General features: G+C 42.8%; 1 protein-coding gene across 1 annotated transcript in view; it reads left to right on the top strand.

The window, feature by feature from the left end:
• The window catches only part of LRRC49 (leucine rich repeat containing 49), a 168,296-nt gene that overhangs the window by 21,778 nt on the left and 127,881 nt on the right, over positions 1-18,637 (top strand). The window contains exons 4-7 of the mRNA XM_068272533.1: positions 1,742-1,966; positions 6,570-6,678; positions 13,320-13,523; positions 15,125-15,191. Of these exons, the coding sequence (XP_068128634.1) occupies positions 1,742-1,966; positions 6,570-6,678; positions 13,320-13,523; positions 15,125-15,191 (605 nt within the window). The remainder of the gene's footprint in view (positions 1-1,741; positions 1,967-6,569; positions 6,679-13,319; positions 13,524-15,124; positions 15,192-18,637) is intronic.

Here is an 18,637-nt window from a genome sequence, read left to right as displayed (position 1 = left end):
TCCTATGACCTGCTTCTACTCTGCAACCATCGAGCCAATACTTCCATCATTGTATGGTATGCAAGGGCCTCTGATAGTGACAGGTACAAGCTACAGAGAATCATAAAAGCCACAGACAGGATCATTGGTATCCCTCTCCCACCATTCGATCTTCATTATACCTTCAGACTGTGTTCTAGGGCCGTCAGGATAGCAAAAGACCCCTTTCACCCCAGTAACCGCTACCTTAACCACTTGAGGACTCAGCCTTTACCCCCCCCCCCCCTTAAGGACCAGCGTGTTATTTTATGATCTGTGCTGGGTGGCCCCTGGTGATCGGGGCTGCACCGGACAGTCTCCTGCGTTTGCATGTAGTCTGCGAGCCGCGATCAGCGGCTCTCAGGCTATTCACGGAGACCCGCTCCGTGATCTAACAGGAAATGGCCGCTCGCGCGAGCAGCCTTTCCTGATTAATTTAGGGAGGCACCTGGCGACGCAGATGTGCATCGCTGGTCCTCCAGCTACCACTTTGCCGACGCACGGCATGAGAGTGCGGTCGGCAAGTGGTTAAACTTCTACCGTCCTTGCCTGCCAAGACCACTAGACACAGAAACGCCTTCCTTCCCCAAGCTGTTCAGTTCCTTAACCTATGCTCCTCTTGATCTAGTGCCCCCACTCATGTTGGTGCCCGATATGCCATTTTGACTGTATACTGTCTTTGTCCTTTGTACCACCACTGCCTCCTTTTGTACTACAACTGTATGTCTTTATCTTGCACTGCTGTGCTTGTCTGTGCCAAAAAGAATTCTATGTACTATCCCTCTATACTTGGTGAAATAAATCTGATTCTGATCTGACTGATTGGCTGTGATTAAATAAGACATACAAATCACTCAATTGATGAAATCCATCATTTGCTTCTCTTTTAATTTTCTTTGATTAGAATTTCAGTAGAATAAATTGATAATCTGTTGTGAGAATATAGATATAAAACTTCGGCGCTAAATCATGGATATCCACCACCAGAAACACCATAAAAACAGATGCGCTTACCAGATTGCTACAGACCTTAGTTACAGGGTCTGCAGCAAAGCATTATGAGGTCAGCGGCAGGTGTCTTCACAGCTGGCCTCCACTCCAAGCAAACAAAGCGATTCAGATTCTTATGAGCAGTGTTTCCGTATTGAGCATGGAAAGAAACAATAACTCATCTAAGCGTATCTATTTGGTGTTTTTAATAAGAATCCAATAAATAATAATCCAATTCTTATTAAAAACACCAAATAGATACGCTTAGATGAGTTATTGTTGCTTTCCATGCTGAATACGGAAACACTGCTCATAAGAATCTGAATAGCTTTGTTTGCTTGAAGAGGAGGCCAGCTGTGAAGACACCTGCCGCTGACCTCATAATGCTTTGCTGCAGACCCTGTAACTAAGGTCTGTAGCAATCTGGTAAGCGCATCTGTTTTTATGGTGTTTCTGGTGGTGGATATCCATGATTTAGCGCCGAAGTTTTATATCTAATATTGACCAAGGACGCTACACTGAAGTGTTGGACTTTGGCAGCTTTTTCATATATCACTTTTTTATGGTTGCGCTGATATTATTTGATTTGTTGTGAGAATATAGTTTGCAATAGAGGCAGTTAATCTTTCAGGAAGTCTAGTACATGATTAATTGTGTGTGTTGCCGTGTTAGAGTTAGAATACATGTAATTCCATTGGTTAGAAGTCTTACCATACCCTACCTTTCTCCACAGATGGAAGGGTTTCAAGTCCTGCCGGCCGTAATAAGCAACCATACATCCCGCTGACTACAAATGTCACAGAAGTGTTCGGCCCTTCTGCAAGATTCACTAAAGAACCTTTGACCCTTGGAGCATTTGCAGAAATATCAGGTCATGTACCTACAAAAAACAGGTCCAGATCTGTCTCCCACTGTTCCAGTCCAAATAATAACCATGAGGACACACATCAGACAAAAGGTAGTTTTATTATATTTTCTATTTTTATGTTTTTTTGTGATAGTTTTAATAAAACAAGTACACATTAGCACACAATACATCATGCAGATGTATGTGCTGAAGACATTTGATAATGCTACATACTTGTCACATAATCACACGCATTGGGCCTGATGCTGTAGGGAGAAATATTTTTTACTTCAAACAGCCAATTGGACTCAAGATGATTTTTTTAATCAATCAACAAGAAAACTAAATGTACACCTGATATAAACCACATTTCAATGCGTCCTTCTCTAAACTTCCAGTCAAGGATTGTGGTAAACAAGAGTTGAAGATGGGGAGCACATCCACTGTATACAAAATTCTTTCAAGCATCAGTAAACACTTGTGCCATTACGGTGATTCCTCAGTCCGAAGAAGTGCCGTAATGATGCAGAATGGCATACAGTGTCTGCAGCGTTTGCACTGTGTAGACTGTAGCCATTATTCAATCCACTTTTTTCTCCTAAGTTTTCTCAAAGGTGATATTTTTTTTCTGGATTGTATGCTCTTTTGTAGACTGGAGCCCCACAGAGGGATCGCGCATCGGTAGACCAGGTGTGTGAAGCCTGGGTGAGGGACTACTCCAGCACACCCAGCAAACAATTGAGCTGCTGTTTGTGCTGACAATGTTCGCTTAACATAGAGTTAAAGAGGGACTCCAGTGAAAACAATGTAATAAAAAGTGCTTCATTTTTACAATAATTATGTATGAATGATTTACAGGTAATCCCCGGTTAACGAACGAGATAGGGACTAGGTTCGTTCTTAACCTGAATCTGTTCTTAAAGTGGATCCGAGATGAAAAACTAACTATAACAAGTAACTAGTCTATATATATCTTTGCTAAAGTTTAGATAGTTTACACAGCGAATCTAGCTGCAAACAGCTTCAATAGAATATGATTATTTCTTCTTGTGATACAATGACAGCAGCCATGTTGTTTGTAAGCATTACACACAGGCAACCTTATCTGCATCTTCAGCACTCAGCCTGTGAAAAAAGCCTAATCCCCCCTCCTCCTCCCCTCTGCCTCTGAAATCTCTGGCTAGTAATACCTCCCCCTCCTCCTGCCCAGACTGAGCTCCCATGAGCCCTTGCTACTGTCTGAAAATGCCAAGGCTCTCTGAAAAGCTGTGGGCGAGGCTTGTTTAGTTTATAGGGAATTAGAGTATTAAAACAAAAAAGTATTTGGCTTGAGGAATGCCCTATAAACAATAGGAAAGGAACACAATTATGCAATGAGTAAAAGTTAATCTCGGATCCACTTTAAGACAGAACATTGTGCCATCTCTGTCCCCTTTACCACCTCTGTGCCCCCCTGTCCCTCCAGTGCCCCCCTCTGTGTCTCCTTTTCTCAAAAACTACCAGTCCATTTTGAAATTATTTTTTTTGACTAGTTCCCATGGAAACACAGAATCCATGCCGTTCGTATCGACGGGTCGTTCGTAATTCGGGCGTTAGTAAGTCGAGGACTACCTGTAGTCAGTGTTTTCCCATTGTAAAATCTTTCCTCACCCTGAATTACATTCTGACATTTACCACATGGTGGCATTTTTACTGCTGGCAGGTGATGCCAGTAGAAGGAGATGTTGCTTGCTTTTTTGGCAGTTGGACCCAGCTGTAAACAGCTGTTATTTCCCACAATGTAATGAGGTTCACAGACAGGAAACTGTCAGGACCATGGTCCTGACATCCCACTGTGGGAGGGGTCTCACCACAATATCAGCCATACAGACCCTCCTGATGATCCATTTGTGAAAAGGAAAAGATTTCTCATGGGAAAGGGGGTATCGCCTACTGATTGGGATGAAGTTCAATTCATTGTTACATAGTTGCATAGTTATTGGGGTTGAAAAAAGACATACGTCCGTCGAGTTCAACCAGAGAACAAAGTACAACACCAGCCTGCTCCCTCATATATCCCTGTTGATCCAGAGGAAGGCAAAAAACCCTTACAAGGCATGGTCCAATTAGCCCCAACAGGGAAAAAATTCCTTCCTGACTCTAGATGGCAATCAGATAAAATCCCTGGATCAACATCACTTTTACATAATAATTGTAGCCATTTTTTTTATTTATTGTATTTATAAAGCGCCAACATATTACGCAGCGCTGGACATTAGTTTAAGTTACAGACAATATTTAGGGGTGACATACAGCAAAATGACAATACATGAATACAAGAAAGACCAGATCATGCAGCACAGTATGAGTGCAAGGTAATGCTTAGTCAGTCACTGGAGGGGAGCATGGAGATTAGGCAAGTTAGGTTAACTCAGATGCATAGCATGGGTTTACAGTAATGGAGGTGCATGATCATGTAGGACACAAAACGAGGAGGACCCTGCCCAAAGGCTTACAATCTAGAGGGAGAGGTAAGGACACGAAAGGTAGGGGACCAGAGTTCAGCTGTGGGTTTAGAGCACTTGTGAGGGGTAGTAGGCCAGAGTGAAAAGGTGAGTTTTGAGGGCCTTCTTGAAGAGGTTGAAGGAGGGGGCTGCCCTAATGGGTGGAGGTAGGGAGTTCCATAGTGTTGGAGCAGCTCTTGAGAAGTCCTGGAGGCATGCATGGGACTGGGTGATGCGGGGGGCGGTTAGGCGAAGTTCATTGGAAGAGCGGAGTGAGCGGCTAGGTGTGTACCTCTGAGTAAGATCAGAAATGTAGGTTGGACAGGTTTTGTGGAAAGCCATGGATGTCTTTTAACGCAAGGAAAGCATCTAAGCCCCCTTTAAATGCAGGTATAGAATTTGCCATTACTACTTCCTGTGGCAATGCATTCCACATCTTAATCACTCTTACTGTAAAGAACCCTTTCCTAAATAAATGGCTAAAATGTTTTTCCTCCATGCGCAGATCCTGTCCTCTAGTCCTTTGAGAAGGCCTAGGGACAAAAAGCTCATCCGCCAAGCTTTTATATTGCCCTCTGATGTATTTATACATGTTAATTAGATCCCCTCTAAGTAGTCTTTTCTCTAGACTAAATAAACCCAGTTTATCTAACCTTTCTTGGTAAGTGAGACCTTCCATCCCACGTATCAATTTTGTTCCTCGCCTCTGCACCTTCTCTAAAACGGCAATATCTTTCCTGTAATGTGGTGCCCAGAACTGAATTCCATATTCCAGATGTGGCCTTACTAGAGAGTTAACAGGGGCATTATTATGCTAGCATCTCAAGTTTTTATTTCCCTTTTAATGCATCCCAAAATTTTATTAGCTTTAGCTGCAGCGGCTTGGATTTGAATACGATTATTTAGCTTGTTGTCGATGAGTACTCCTAAGTCCTTCTCCAAGTTTGATGTCCCCAACTGTATCCCATTTATTTTGTATGGTGCTAGACCATTGGTACGACCAAAATGCCTGACTTTACGTTGTCGTGGTTTGTCTTTAAATAATACCTTTTATTGTCTAGTTATATAACAATAGCAAGCTTTCAAGACCGCACAGGTCTCTTCGTTGGGTATGATATAATACAGTGCTGTAACATGGTATTTTAAATTCAGTTAAAATCTTTCAGATACTATAATAGACTAACAGTAATGGTGCATATTAATAATAGCAGGTGTCTATTACAATAAAAGGTAAATAACTATAACCTGACATGGTTTGAGGAAACGAACAGGTGTTAAGGGAGAACTCTTGCCATAATAAACTGATGGGGAATATTATGATTAAATAACTTTAAAACACTAGTGATTATAAAATTATGGAGATTATACAGACCTCAATATACAGAGATTTGAGGGCCTATTTCCACTAGCGTTTTGGATGCGATACGATCATAGCACCACATCCAGCCGCGGGTACTTCCGGTTGCCATCTAGATATCAAGATGCGGCGTCCTGTTAGCGGCAATGGGGAATCGGATGCGTGCTGCGGAAATCTGCAGCATGCTATTTATAATTTACCCCACGTCGCATTGCGCTGCATTGTGTCAGTAAACTCACTCCAATGGAAACTATTCTATTGACATGAATTGAATGCAGTTTGCGTGCGGTGCGGTGCGCTTCTAGTGAAAACAGGCCCTAAGAGATCTTCGAAGACTCAGGTGTAATTGTATTCAGTTTTGGTTGACATGCTTGTAGCTGGATATTTGCAGTACGGTGGCGTAGTGGTTAGCGCTCTCGCCTTGCAGCGCTGGGTCTCCAGTTCGTATCCCAGCCAGGTCAACATCTGCAAGGAGTTTGTACGTTTTCCCTGTCTACGTGGGTTTCCTCCAGGCACTCAGGTTCCCTCCCACACCGCAAAAACATACAGATACGTTAATTGGCTTTCCCTATATTAGCCCTAGACTACGATACATACACTACACAATATAGATATATGACTATGGTAGGGATTAGATTGTGAGCCCCTCTGAGGGACAGTTAAGTGACAAGACAATACACTCTGTACATCACTGCAGAAGATGATGGCGATATATAAATACTAAATAATAATAATAATAATAACGGAATCCCTTCCAATTACCCAAGAAGACAAGGAAGTAGACAAGGGAAAAGTACAGTATTTGGAAATGGTGCTGAGGAGACGTTGATCCTTGACAAGTATTTTATGCCACTGCTTTTTTCTTTGTAACTAGATCAACTCAGTGTAATGAGAAATCTGTCACAATCTGGACCTGGATGCCCTGTAGTACGTCGCACAGCTGAGGAGAAAGCAGCAAGTCCTGACAAACTCAATTTAGAGAGGTAAGGAGGAAACTGATCTTCTTTGTCATGTAACCGATCATACAGGAGACTACTCTGAGCAGATTGTAAACAAATATTCTGGCATGTAAAGGAAAATATAGATTTATGAGCTGAAGATCAAGGGATATATGTACTTTCCTACAGTAACTACCATTTAGTAAAAAACCCTCTGAAATATTTAACCCTCCTGGCGGTCAATTAAAACCGCCAGGGGGCAACGCAGCACTATTTTTTTTTTTTAATTATTTTTTTTTTAAATCATGTACCTAGCCTAGCGCAGGCTACATGACAGCCGCTGTGCAGCGGCATCCCCCCACCCCCTTTGATCGCCTCCGGCGATCAAGCCCGTCCGGAAATCCCATTCTGAACGGGATTTCCATTAGGGCTTCCCCCGTCGGATGTCACCGACGTTGTGACGTCAAAGGGAGTCCCGATCCACCCCTCAGCGCTGCCTGGCACAGATTGACCAGGCAGCGCATGGGGTCTGGGGGGGGGGGGGCGGCGCGGCGCGGCAAATCGGCGCGGAGCGCCGGCGATCGGGCAGTATACGCAGCTAGCAAAGTGATAGCTGCGTGTACCAAAAAAAAATTATGCAAATCGTCCAAGCAGGGCCTGAGAAATCCTCCTGCGCGGCATAGCCCGAGCTTGGGCTTTCCGCCAGGAAGGTTAAGGTATGATTTTAAATTTATACCTTTAAATCAAGGCTTATACTTTTATAAATCCCAGCTTTGCTCTATTTGGTAAAGTTAAAGCACTCATCCAGGCAAACTTTTTATTAACTCTACAAGCAGATAAAAAACACTCTACCCCACCAGTCAAGTTTTCTCCTAGAAGATAATTTAAGTTTAAAATGACTTTTAATAACTCTGCAATTGAAAAAAGTATCAAACAGTAAGTGAAAAGTTTTTCTGTCAAAATTATTCTGAGTATTTTCTTGGTTGCTGGTGGTTTAAAGGGCATTTTATTAATAAGTGAAATATCACCTAGGAGAAAAAGTGAATTGGATCAGGACCAATATCTTTCATAGTAACACCATACAAATTAGTTACAGTTCCCCAGTAGTGCTTTTACCCATTTCAGACCTTATTATGGACCCATATGGTCTGAGCCACTTACCGTAAATCACTTTTGGGGTGCTGTCACCCTGTTTGTATGGTGTTACCAAGCAAGGATATATTGTTTTACCAGGATCTGTGTGGATTTCTAAACTTTTTTTTCTTAAAGTTGAGGCCTCCTCCCCCTTCCGAAAGAGTAACATTAGATGCGTCAATGTGTAAAGTGGTCCTTAATAGAATTATTTTACTGTAAACAGCAGCAATCATGAGACTGCCACTGCAGCTTGTAGTTCTTTAACATCATTGCAGCTGTCCTACCCAGACTCTGGAGAGTGTCACAACGGTGCATCTTTAATATCATTTTGACACAATCTTCTCTTTTGGATGAGGAGAGGAAGCTCAAATATAGTACACATTTTACTTGGGGAAGGGCTTCACATTTTGGCATATGTGAGTGTAATTACACAAACTCTAATTCACTAACATTTCAGTATCCCATAGTATATTCTGACAGGACCCAGGAAAGAAATACAGAAATCTTTTAAAAAAAATATTTCTACAGAAATATAAAAAACCAAAACACCCTCCTTCTAAAAAGCAATGAAAATAATGTTGCCTTCTTAAAACAGAAAGTATAAAGGGCTAATGATGGCCAGTCTTCTCCCCCAGACTCCACCCATGGTAAATCAACACAATAGCCTAGTTCTCCATCTAGCACATTCACTAAGGACTCATGTAAACTTGGAATTAGGCCTCAACAATTCAACTCAAAAATAAAGATAATACATTATCTAGTTCACAACTAGTTTAGTAAATGAAAGTGCTGAAATTTTTAAAAGAAAGTATTTTCTCTTTTATTTAGTGAATTTGCAGTAGTAAATGGCATAATCTAATCTAAAGAAAACTGAATATTGGGAAAAGGGGAATTGTGCATGTCCTCTGTGACATTTTTCTTGATACATTTTGGCTGCAGTTGAACATAATGCATTAAGAAGCTGGCAAATGAAGATTCCCATTCAAAATTGCATTTACGCAAATTTACCCTCAAATGTATCTGATTTATTATTCATATGCAATTGTTATACAGTTAATATTCGTACATAACGTCAGGCAGTCAAATACATTACTGACATATTCTATAGGTGCCTTATCATTCTAAGAATCTTTTTTATTCTTATTTTTAATTCATTTTATGGCCCCACTTCCTCAATCCTGCACACCCCATAAACAAAATTCCCATTAGAAATTACAAACAGTAAAATGCCCTTTCACAGTATTGTATCTTAAAGGGAAGGTTCAAGCAAAATAAAAAAATTAGTTTCACTTACCGGGGGCTTCTACCAGCCCCATGCAGCCATCCTGTGCCCTCGTAGTCACTCACTGCTGCTCCAGTCCCCCGCTGGCAGCTTCCTGACCTCGGAGGTCGGCGGGACGCATTGCGTACATTTTTACGCATTCCCGATAGTGCAGGAACATTAACGCATTCATTTTTACGTGTTACTGGTTCAATGCGTACATTTTTACGCATTGAACCAGTAATGCGTAAAAATGTATGTGTTAATGTTCCTGCACTAGCAGGAATGCGTAAAAATGTACGCAATGCGTCCCGCCGACCTCCGAGGTCGGCAAGCTGCCAGCGGGGGACTGGAGCAACAGTGAGTGACTACGAGGGCACAGGATGGCTGCATGGGGCTGGTAGAAGCCCCCGGTAAGTGAAACTCATTTTTTTATTTTGCTTGGACATTCCCTTTAAGTCTTGTGATTGAGAGCTAGACTTTCATCATCTCCAGACTGCGAGGCACCTTCTTGCCAGTTCCAGATCCTAGAAGTCCATGAGATCAGGTTATTTTCTAAGGAAAGTAGAAGTTGCTCATATAAGATAAGGATTAAAAAAGACTTACATAAATATACAGTGTAACACTAATTAGGAGAAGGAAATATGTAGGTGGGAACATGACTATTGTATGCACACTGGAAGAGGTGTTTCCATATATTTTAATACAGTTCTACACTGTACTTTATTATTCCAGATAAGCATTCCTGGACTAAGATAAATAAACCCTTAACGTCAAAATACAACCCCCCATGCTAATGAGTAAACACATACTGTATAAACCATGTTGTACACTACTGTCGTAGTCCACAGCAGCGAGGGAGCCAAGTGATTTATTGCTGGTTACATATGTGCCACTGCTCTGACACAAAGCACCCAGTCTGAATAATTGATGAGCCACAGAATTATGCAAATACTAATTCAAGATAAGGCAATCCAAAGTGCACAAGCTGCCTAGGTGCGGATGACTATCATATCCACAAAAGTCATTTAGCATTTTTTACATGAAGAGGAAACATATTTCTCATATAATCTGAGAAAAGTTTTTAGAAGGTGCAGATGGATTTAAAAAAACCATTGCCGAACTGCATTATACGATTTAACAGAAATTGAGGGCAGATTTATCAAGATCAGTGTAAGGGACTTTGGCCTCAATTCACTAAGCTTATCTCCTGTCTTTAATAACTCTTCTAGAGTTGTTACCATGGTGATAAGGCATGTAGTATTCAGGAAACATTTTACCTCAGGCAAACCTAAAGTTAACTCTTCTGTCTTTAAGTTAACTCTTTAATCCTTAAAATAACTCCAGAGATAAAGACAGGCTGTTCATTAACTGCGTGTGAAAATAACTACAGAGGAGGTAACTTAACTACAGAGGAGGTAACTTAACTACAGAGGAGGTAAATTAACTACAGAGGTGGTAAATTAACTACAGAGGAGGTAAATTAACTACAGAAGAGGTAACGTAAGGAATGAAGAGATAAGATAACTCTCTTACTTGCCTTATTATCTCCAGCATGATCTTAGTGAATTGAGGCCATTGGCTTATATCTGGTATAAAAGTGGAGCAGGTGCTCGGTGACCAATCAGAATTCTCGATCCAGGCATTCGCTCTAGATTTCATACTGTTTGTGGGTTCTCCTCCTTAAGATCTATACGTGTCCTTATGCTCTGAAAGAACAGGTAATAACTCCCTTACTGTTATCTTACTAAAAGGCCCCTTTCACACTTAAAGGGACCCTGAGCAGAGGCATAACATGGACTGGACTTACTTGGGGCCTCCTCCAGCCTTTAAAGAACCGCGCATGCTCAGGAAGCTTAGGGCGACTGGTGTGATGACGCACCAGGTGCACACACAGGCCGCGCTTGCACGACTTTACCCGAAGTTGCCGAGTTATCGGTGACGATAGCGGGACTGTGGAAGGGACCCAGAGGGTGCTGAGAGATCTTGCGGTCTATTGGGGGGGGGGGGGGGGGAGGATGTGGCTGGAGGAAGCCCCAAGTAAATCCAGATTTTAATTTTATGCTTCTGCGCAGGGTCCCTTTAACAGACTTCGCTTGCGTCCTGTGGGATTGCGATCTCACATTCATTGTACAAATGTTAAAAAACTGTTATACATTTTTTTTATTGCCATGTATAAATACTGTAATAATTGATGGTGCATTTGTGAGAATTGGGTGTTTATTGATGATTACGTTGTTCTGAAATTATGAATTATCTCTCGCTGGGTACTGTCCAGACTTATATGTACGGGAATCACATAGGAATAGCACATGTATACAATTAGTAGTGTTAAAGCATCTTAACCACTTAACCACTTCACCTCCAAGGGTTTTTCTCTTTTAAAAAACCAGAGCAATTTTCAGCACTCCTTCCATTCAATTGCCTATAACTTTATTACTACTTATCACAACGAAACAATCTATATCTTGGTTTTTTCGCCACCAATTAGGCTTTCGTTGGGGGTACTTTTTGCTAAGAATTATTTTATTCTAACTGTGGTTTAACAGGAAAAATTAGAAAAAAAAATGGAAAAAAATTCATTATTTCTCAGTTTTCGGCCATTATACTGTAGTTTTAAATAATACATGCTACCATAATTAAAACCCACACATTTTATTTGCCCATTTCTCACGGTTATTTTAACGTTTAAAAATTCTCCCTAATGTATGGCGCCAATATTTTATTTGGAAATAAAGGTGCATTTTTTTTCAGTTTTGCATCCATCACTAATTACAAACTGATAATTTAAAAAGTAACAGTAATATATCTTCTTGACATACATATTAGCCTTTAGCCGTCCGCATCACGCCGATGGGCGTGGCCGCAGCGGCAGCCCCAGGACCGCCTAACGCCGATCGACGTAAAGTCCTGGGGCTCTGTTTTGCAGGAGATTGCACGCAGACTGTGCGTGCATCTCCTGCTTGGTGTGCGGAGCTCCGCCTTCAGTCTTCGAGTGGGGATTGCTGCTTGGGAGACTGTTAGACAGCGAAACCGCCGTCTAATTACTGGTACAGTGCTGCGATCTACAGCAGCACTGTACTGGGGACAGCCGTGTGACATGGCTGTCCTCTCCAGAGGCACATTGGTGATCGACTGGCGGGAGGAGATAAGAAGGGGGGAGAACAAGAAATAAAAAAAAACAACACACATTTTTTATTAAAAAAAACAACAACAAAAAAAATAAACAAACTTGGGGGGCGATCAGACCCCACCAACAGAGAGCTCTGTAGGTGGGGAGAAAAGGGGAGGGGAATCACTTGTGTGCTGTGTCGTGTGGAGCTTGGCCTTAAAGCTGCAGTGGTTAATTTCTCAAAAAATGGCCTGGTGTTTAGGGGGGTTTAATACTGCGGACCTCAAGTGGTTAAAGTTCAGTCCCTAAGGTAACTATTTATGTATTTTTTTTTATTGTATTTTTTTTTTCTGTTCAATATTTTTTGGGGGGTAACTATTGGGGAGTGTAGGAGATAAGGGGTTAATTTTAAATGTAAAAAAAAGTCTTTTAACCACCTTGCCGGCTATCCCGAGCTGAGCTCGGGGTAGCCTGCACAGGAGGATTGCTCAGGCCCCGCTGGGCCGATTTTCACACATTTTTTTTATTGCACGCAGCTAGCACTTTGCTAGCTCCGTGCATGTCTCGATCGTCGCCACTGATTCGCCACTACCCACCGCGCCGCCCCCCCCCCCTCCAGACCCCTTGCGCAGCCTGGCCAATCAGTGCCAGGCAGCGCTGAGGGGTGGATCGGGATTCCCTCTGACTTCCCGACGTCCATGACGTCGGTGACGTCATCCCGCCCCGTCGCCATGGAGGGGGAGCCCTGCAGGAAATCACGTTCTGAATGGGATTGCCTGCTTGCAAACAGTGCCGGCGGCTGCGCTGCCCCCTTGCCGAAATAATTGGAACGGCAAGGAGGTTAATGAAAAAAAATGTTTATAGATGTAATTTTACTATTTGGCCACAAGATGTCCTTGTGCATAACTTTCCTATGCGTAGTATTACTACACAAACAAGAAGTTATGCTTGGACGTGTAAGTATCGTGTTTTGTGAATGATGGTGCCATCTCATTGAAGGCTGCGATCGGCGGCAGTAAATGGGAGATCAATGAAACGTTCCTCGTCCCGGGGGAGGGGACGTGGGGACAATGCAGGGTTGTAGATACTCATCTCGGGGGAGGGGAAGTGGTTAATATATATGCATTCTAAATGTTTCTGAGATTTACATTTACCTGTATAATATATTTTTTCTTTTAGGTTAAGATTTTCAGCTTTCCCTGTATTGGAAGGCGAGGAGCATTTACGTCTGTTGTATTTACAACACAATTTTATAACAAGGATTCAGAACCTGGCAAATTTGCAACGTCTTATATTTCTCGATCTGTATGATAACCAAATAGAAGAAATAAGCGGGTTCTCCTCCTTAAGATCTATACGTGTCCTTATGCTCGGAAAGAACAGGTAATAACTCCCTTACTGTTCTCTTACTAAAAGGCCCCTTTCACACTTAAAGGGACCCTGAGCAGAGGCATAAAATGGACTGGACTTACTTGGGGCCTCCTCCAGTCTTTAGAGAACCGCGCATGCCCAGGAAGCTTAGGGCGACTGGTATGATGACGCACCAGGTGCACACACAGACCGCGCTTGCACGACTTTACCCGAAGTTGCCGGATTATCGGTGCCGCCAGCGGGACTGTGGAAGGGACCCAGAAGGTGCTGGGAGATATTGCGGTCTATTGGGGGGGGGGGGGGGGTAATGGGGGGAGAATGTGGCTGGAGGAAGCCCCATGTAAATCCAGATTTTAATTGTATGCTTCTGCACAGGGTCCCTTTAACAGACTTTGCTTATGTCCTGTGGGATTGCGATCTCACATTCATTATAAAAATGTTATACATTTTTTCTATTGCCATAAATACTGTAATAATTGATGGTGCATTTGTAAGAATTGGGTATTTATTGATGATTACGTTGTTCTGAAATTATGAATTATCTCTCGCTGGGCACTGTCCAGACTTAGGCCCCGTTCACACTTGCGTTTTGGCATGCAAACAGACCGGATTTGGATCGGATCAGGACCTGATCCGGATCGGAACCGTACGGTTCCAATCCGGATCCGGTCCGTTTGCATCAGGAATGTATCAGGCTGCCATCCGGATCCGTGTGGTAAAAACAGTGAAATTACTATAAAAATTGTTGGGGCCAGCAGAAGGTGCACCTGGTGCACCTATAGAATCACGTCCTCCGCTGTTTAGGCCTCACCTCCACCTCCGACATACTGCCAAACAGCTCCAGCACGTTAGTCACTGCTGCTCCACTGCTGCCCATGTGTCCCCATCCGAAATGGCCGATAGAATATGCATAGGAAGTGGGGTAGAACGTCAGGTGTTTGTATCCTGTGTGTTCTGCGCTTTCCGTTTCCCATAGGTTTCTATTTCCGGATGGTGCAGTCAGGCTCCGGTCCGGGTGCGTGGGCCGCATGATCCGGACCCGAAAAATAGCGCATGTTGGAAAAGTGTCCGGATCCGGTCCGGCTCTGTTTTGTACGGAACGTACGCATGTGAACGTCCGCATATCATTGCTATGCGGAACGTACGTTCCATTTGTACAGTATACGGTCCGTATCCGATCAGGCGGATAACGTGAACCAGGCCTTATATGTACTGGAATCACATAGGAATAGCACATGTATACAATTAGTAGTGTTAAAGCCAAGTACAATAAATTCCTTATCGTACAAAAATAAGGTACGGTAAATGTATTTTTTAAAAGCTGTTTTATATGTTAAAAATAAGGGACATTGTTGTATGCAGACGTTAATGACTGTTGTATTATGGTAACTTGAAAAACTTGTGTGCTGGTTAAAGTCTGGATTACTGCGGACTATGTTATGCACTTTAGACTCTCGCCATCAGTGTGAATTTACAGCGTGATGTAGAGAAATGTAATCTGCATAGGGGAAATATTACAGCTTCTTACTAGAAAGGAGTCAAAGTAAACCTCCATTTATTTCACACTTTGTTTTTTTCACGACTTGTTTTTCTTTTTTTCTTTTTTTTTTAAGAATTCAAAAAATAGCAAACTTGGAAAACCTTAAGAATTTGGATGTCCTAGATTTACATGGTAACCAGGTAAGCTCCTAAAAGTTACACTGATTTTATACTCATGTGTTATACTTATTATAGATGTATCAAACTGCATATGGATTATACTAGATCTGTCTCTATGTAAAAGTGAATAAGGTTAAAGGTTATATGAAGAAGTGGAGATCGGCACCATCTAATATATTCAGCTCAATTACTTTATTATAAAGACATCTTGACAATACAACGACGTTTCGGAGGTGAACCTCCTTTATCAAGTTCCTGTCAGTGTCTGATTAACATTGAATCATACTCTCTCTTTATATACACCACCATGGAAAATGAGCCAATCACGCCAGTGGGGTCGCCTCTGGCGACCAATCCCCTGCTGTCACGCTCGGCGGACCTGATGGGGAACTATATGTGCGCATACAGCGTGCGCACAGTCTAGGAGGAACTCTCCAGGCGGCGGGGCGGAAACGGCGCAGCCCGAGCCCATAGGGCGCACCGCCGACCAATAGGGAGACACTCAGCGTTGACATCACCATCAGGTCACGCCCCTAGATGAGGCGGACCTGATGGGGAACTGAGCGCTCCCTCGGCAGTAAAAGAACCGCCCATTGTCCGGTGACATCATCACGGAGAGCGTAAATCACTCCCCATGCGCGTCAAGGTACGCCCACGTGGGTGAAGGTACGCCTTCCGCCCCGCCGTCTGGCCAAAGAGCCAATAGCATGCGTGAGCCAGCGGCATAGTTAATAAAAGGAAAACCATGACATCTAGTGTTGCAAAAATGAACTGCATATAACATCTAATATTAAGGGAAATGGACTACAAATATGTATCTACATCAAGGAAACCTATCATATCTCACACATTTAACAGTACATAAGAAATAGCTGATAACATACAATATACTATATTCTTATTCAGACCCCTAATAGGGAAGAAACTAGATATTATAAATATATATGAGTGAACATCAAAGGAGAAAACACCAGAAAAAGTCAGAAAAAAGAGAAAAGGGGGGAGAAGGGGGGACAACAACCTTCAATATCACAGAAAAGGGACCATATCATATTCTCTATTCATACCCCTAGGTTCAATCGTATCTAATTTACGTATCCAATAAGCTTCACGATAGAGCAATTTTTTAACTCTATTACCACCCCTTCTTCCACATTTGACCTGTTCAATAATTTGAAATCTCAGCTGACTAGTGGTATGTCCAGCACTCACAAAGTGTGATGGTACTGGTAACTCTACTTTTTTTGTTCTAATGGTGCTTTTGTGTGCAGTTAATCTATCCTTAATTCTCTGGGTGGTCTGACCTATGTATAAAAGGCCACACGGACATTTTAATAAATAAATCACAAATCTAGAATTGCAATCAAATTGGCCTTTGACACTAAACTTTGTGCCATTATGGGGATGTATAAAGTTATTTCCTTTGATGACACTATTACAGTGCACACATCCCAAACATGGGTATGTGCCACAAGGTCTACTGGAAGGGATAGATCTTATCTGGGATCCTAGGTCGGCATGTACTAGTTTATCACGGAGTGTAGGTGCTCGTTTGTAGGACAATAGGGGTGGGACCTGAAATTCTGGTATATCAGGGAAATTCTCTTTAAGTAAAGACCAATTGGTGCGTATAATTTTAGCTATACGGTCACTATATACATTATATTGAGAAACAAAAGGAATTCTTTTGTTGTGTCCACGTCTTCTGTTCGTTCTGTCTGATCTATCCTCACTTAAACTCTGTCTTGCCCTCTCTAATAATGGTCTGGGATAATGTCTACGTTGGAATCTATCGGTCATCTCATCCAGCCTCATATCTCTAAGATAGTCATCATTAATTATACGTTTAACTCTCTCGAACTGGCTGCCAGGGATGGATAATATGGTATTGGGGGGATGAAAACTGTCATATAGTAAAGTAGAATTAGTATCAGTGGGTTTAATATAAAGATCCGTATATAGTCTACCATTAGAAAGTTTCACCATCGTGTCTAAAAAGCTAACCTCCCCTTGATCACAATTGATAGTAAGTCTGATCGCTGGACACTGCGACTGTAGCTGTCTGACCAGCTCATCCAGGTCCGAACGCGGCCCCGCCCACACGCAAAACACATCATCTATATAGCGCATCCAACAGAATGCAAATTTAGTAAAAATATGATTAGTATAGACAGAAGTTTCCTCATATGCATTCATAAAAATGTTTGCGTAGGACGGGGCCACGTTCGAACCCATCGCAGTGCCCCTCAACTGCAGATAGAACTGATCCTCTACCAGAAAATAGTTATTAGTCAGAAGCATTTTCAACAACATACATAAAAAGGTAATCTGTACCTGTGAAAAATCAGATGCACAGAACAAAATGTTCTGGCTCTTTGGCCAGACGGCGGGGCGGAAGGCGTACCTTCACCCACGTGGGCGTACCCTGACGCGCATGGGGAGCGATTTACGCTCTCCGTGATGATGTCACCGGACAATGGGCGGTTCTTTTACTGCCGAGGGAGCGCTCAGTTCCCCATCAGGTCCGCCTCATCTAGGGGCGTGACCTGATGGTGATGTCAACGTTGAGTGTCTCCCTATTGGTCGGCGGTGCGCCCTATGGGCTCGGGCTGCGCCGTTTCCGCCCCGCCGCCTGGAGAGTTCCTCCTAGACTGTGCGCACGCTGTATGCGCACATATAGTTCCCCATCAGGTACGCCGAGCGTGACAGCAGGGGATTGGTCGCCAGAGGCGACCCCACTGGCGTGATTGGCTCATTTTCCATGGTGGTGTATATAAAGAGAGAGTATGATTCAATGTTAATCAGACACTGACAGGAACTTGATAAAGGAGGTTCACCTCCGAAACGTCGTTGTATTGTCAAGATGTCTTTATAATAAAGTAATTGAGCTGAATATATTAGATGGTGCCGATCTCCACTTCTTCATGTCAAGTTGATCCTGAGTGCTGCAGGACCTTAGATCGGGCACATCGATTGATTCTATTGGGGAGTGCTGTCTACTACAAAGTTTCAAGTAAGGTTAAAGGTTATGGCTTCCCTTTTTTAGAGGGATAGTGTGTCCATTTGAAAAGGGCGCCTGGTGTAGCCCATATATGCCAAATTCGGCTACAAAGGGCACCTGTTGTAGCCCATATATGCCAATTTCAGCTACAAAGGGCACTTGTTGCAGCCCATATATGCCAAATTCAGCTACAAAGGGCACCTGGTGTAGCCTAAAAAGCTAGTTTTAGTTTATAAAAAGGATGCTGTTATAGGCAAAATTTGTTGGGCTATAAAAGGGCTCTAGATATAGCTGAGAAAAGTGATTACTATGACTTAACTTCTCCCTACTCTTACACAGAACCCTTCCCTAACCCCCCCTGGTGGCGCCTAACACTATGACCCCCCAGGTGGTGCCTAACCCTAAGAACCCCCCAGGTGGTGCCTAACCCTAAACCCCCCCCAGGTGATGCCTAACCCTAAGACCC

The sequence above is a fragment of the Hyperolius riggenbachi genome, chromosome 3 (genome assembly GCF_040937935.1).
Source record: "Hyperolius riggenbachi isolate aHypRig1 chromosome 3, aHypRig1.pri, whole genome shotgun sequence".
In the NCBI taxonomy this organism is placed as follows: Eukaryota; Metazoa; Chordata; class Amphibia; order Anura; family Hyperoliidae; genus Hyperolius; species Hyperolius riggenbachi.
Note: the sequence above shows the minus strand (reverse complement) of the source record. Positions and strands in the feature narration are given on the sequence as shown.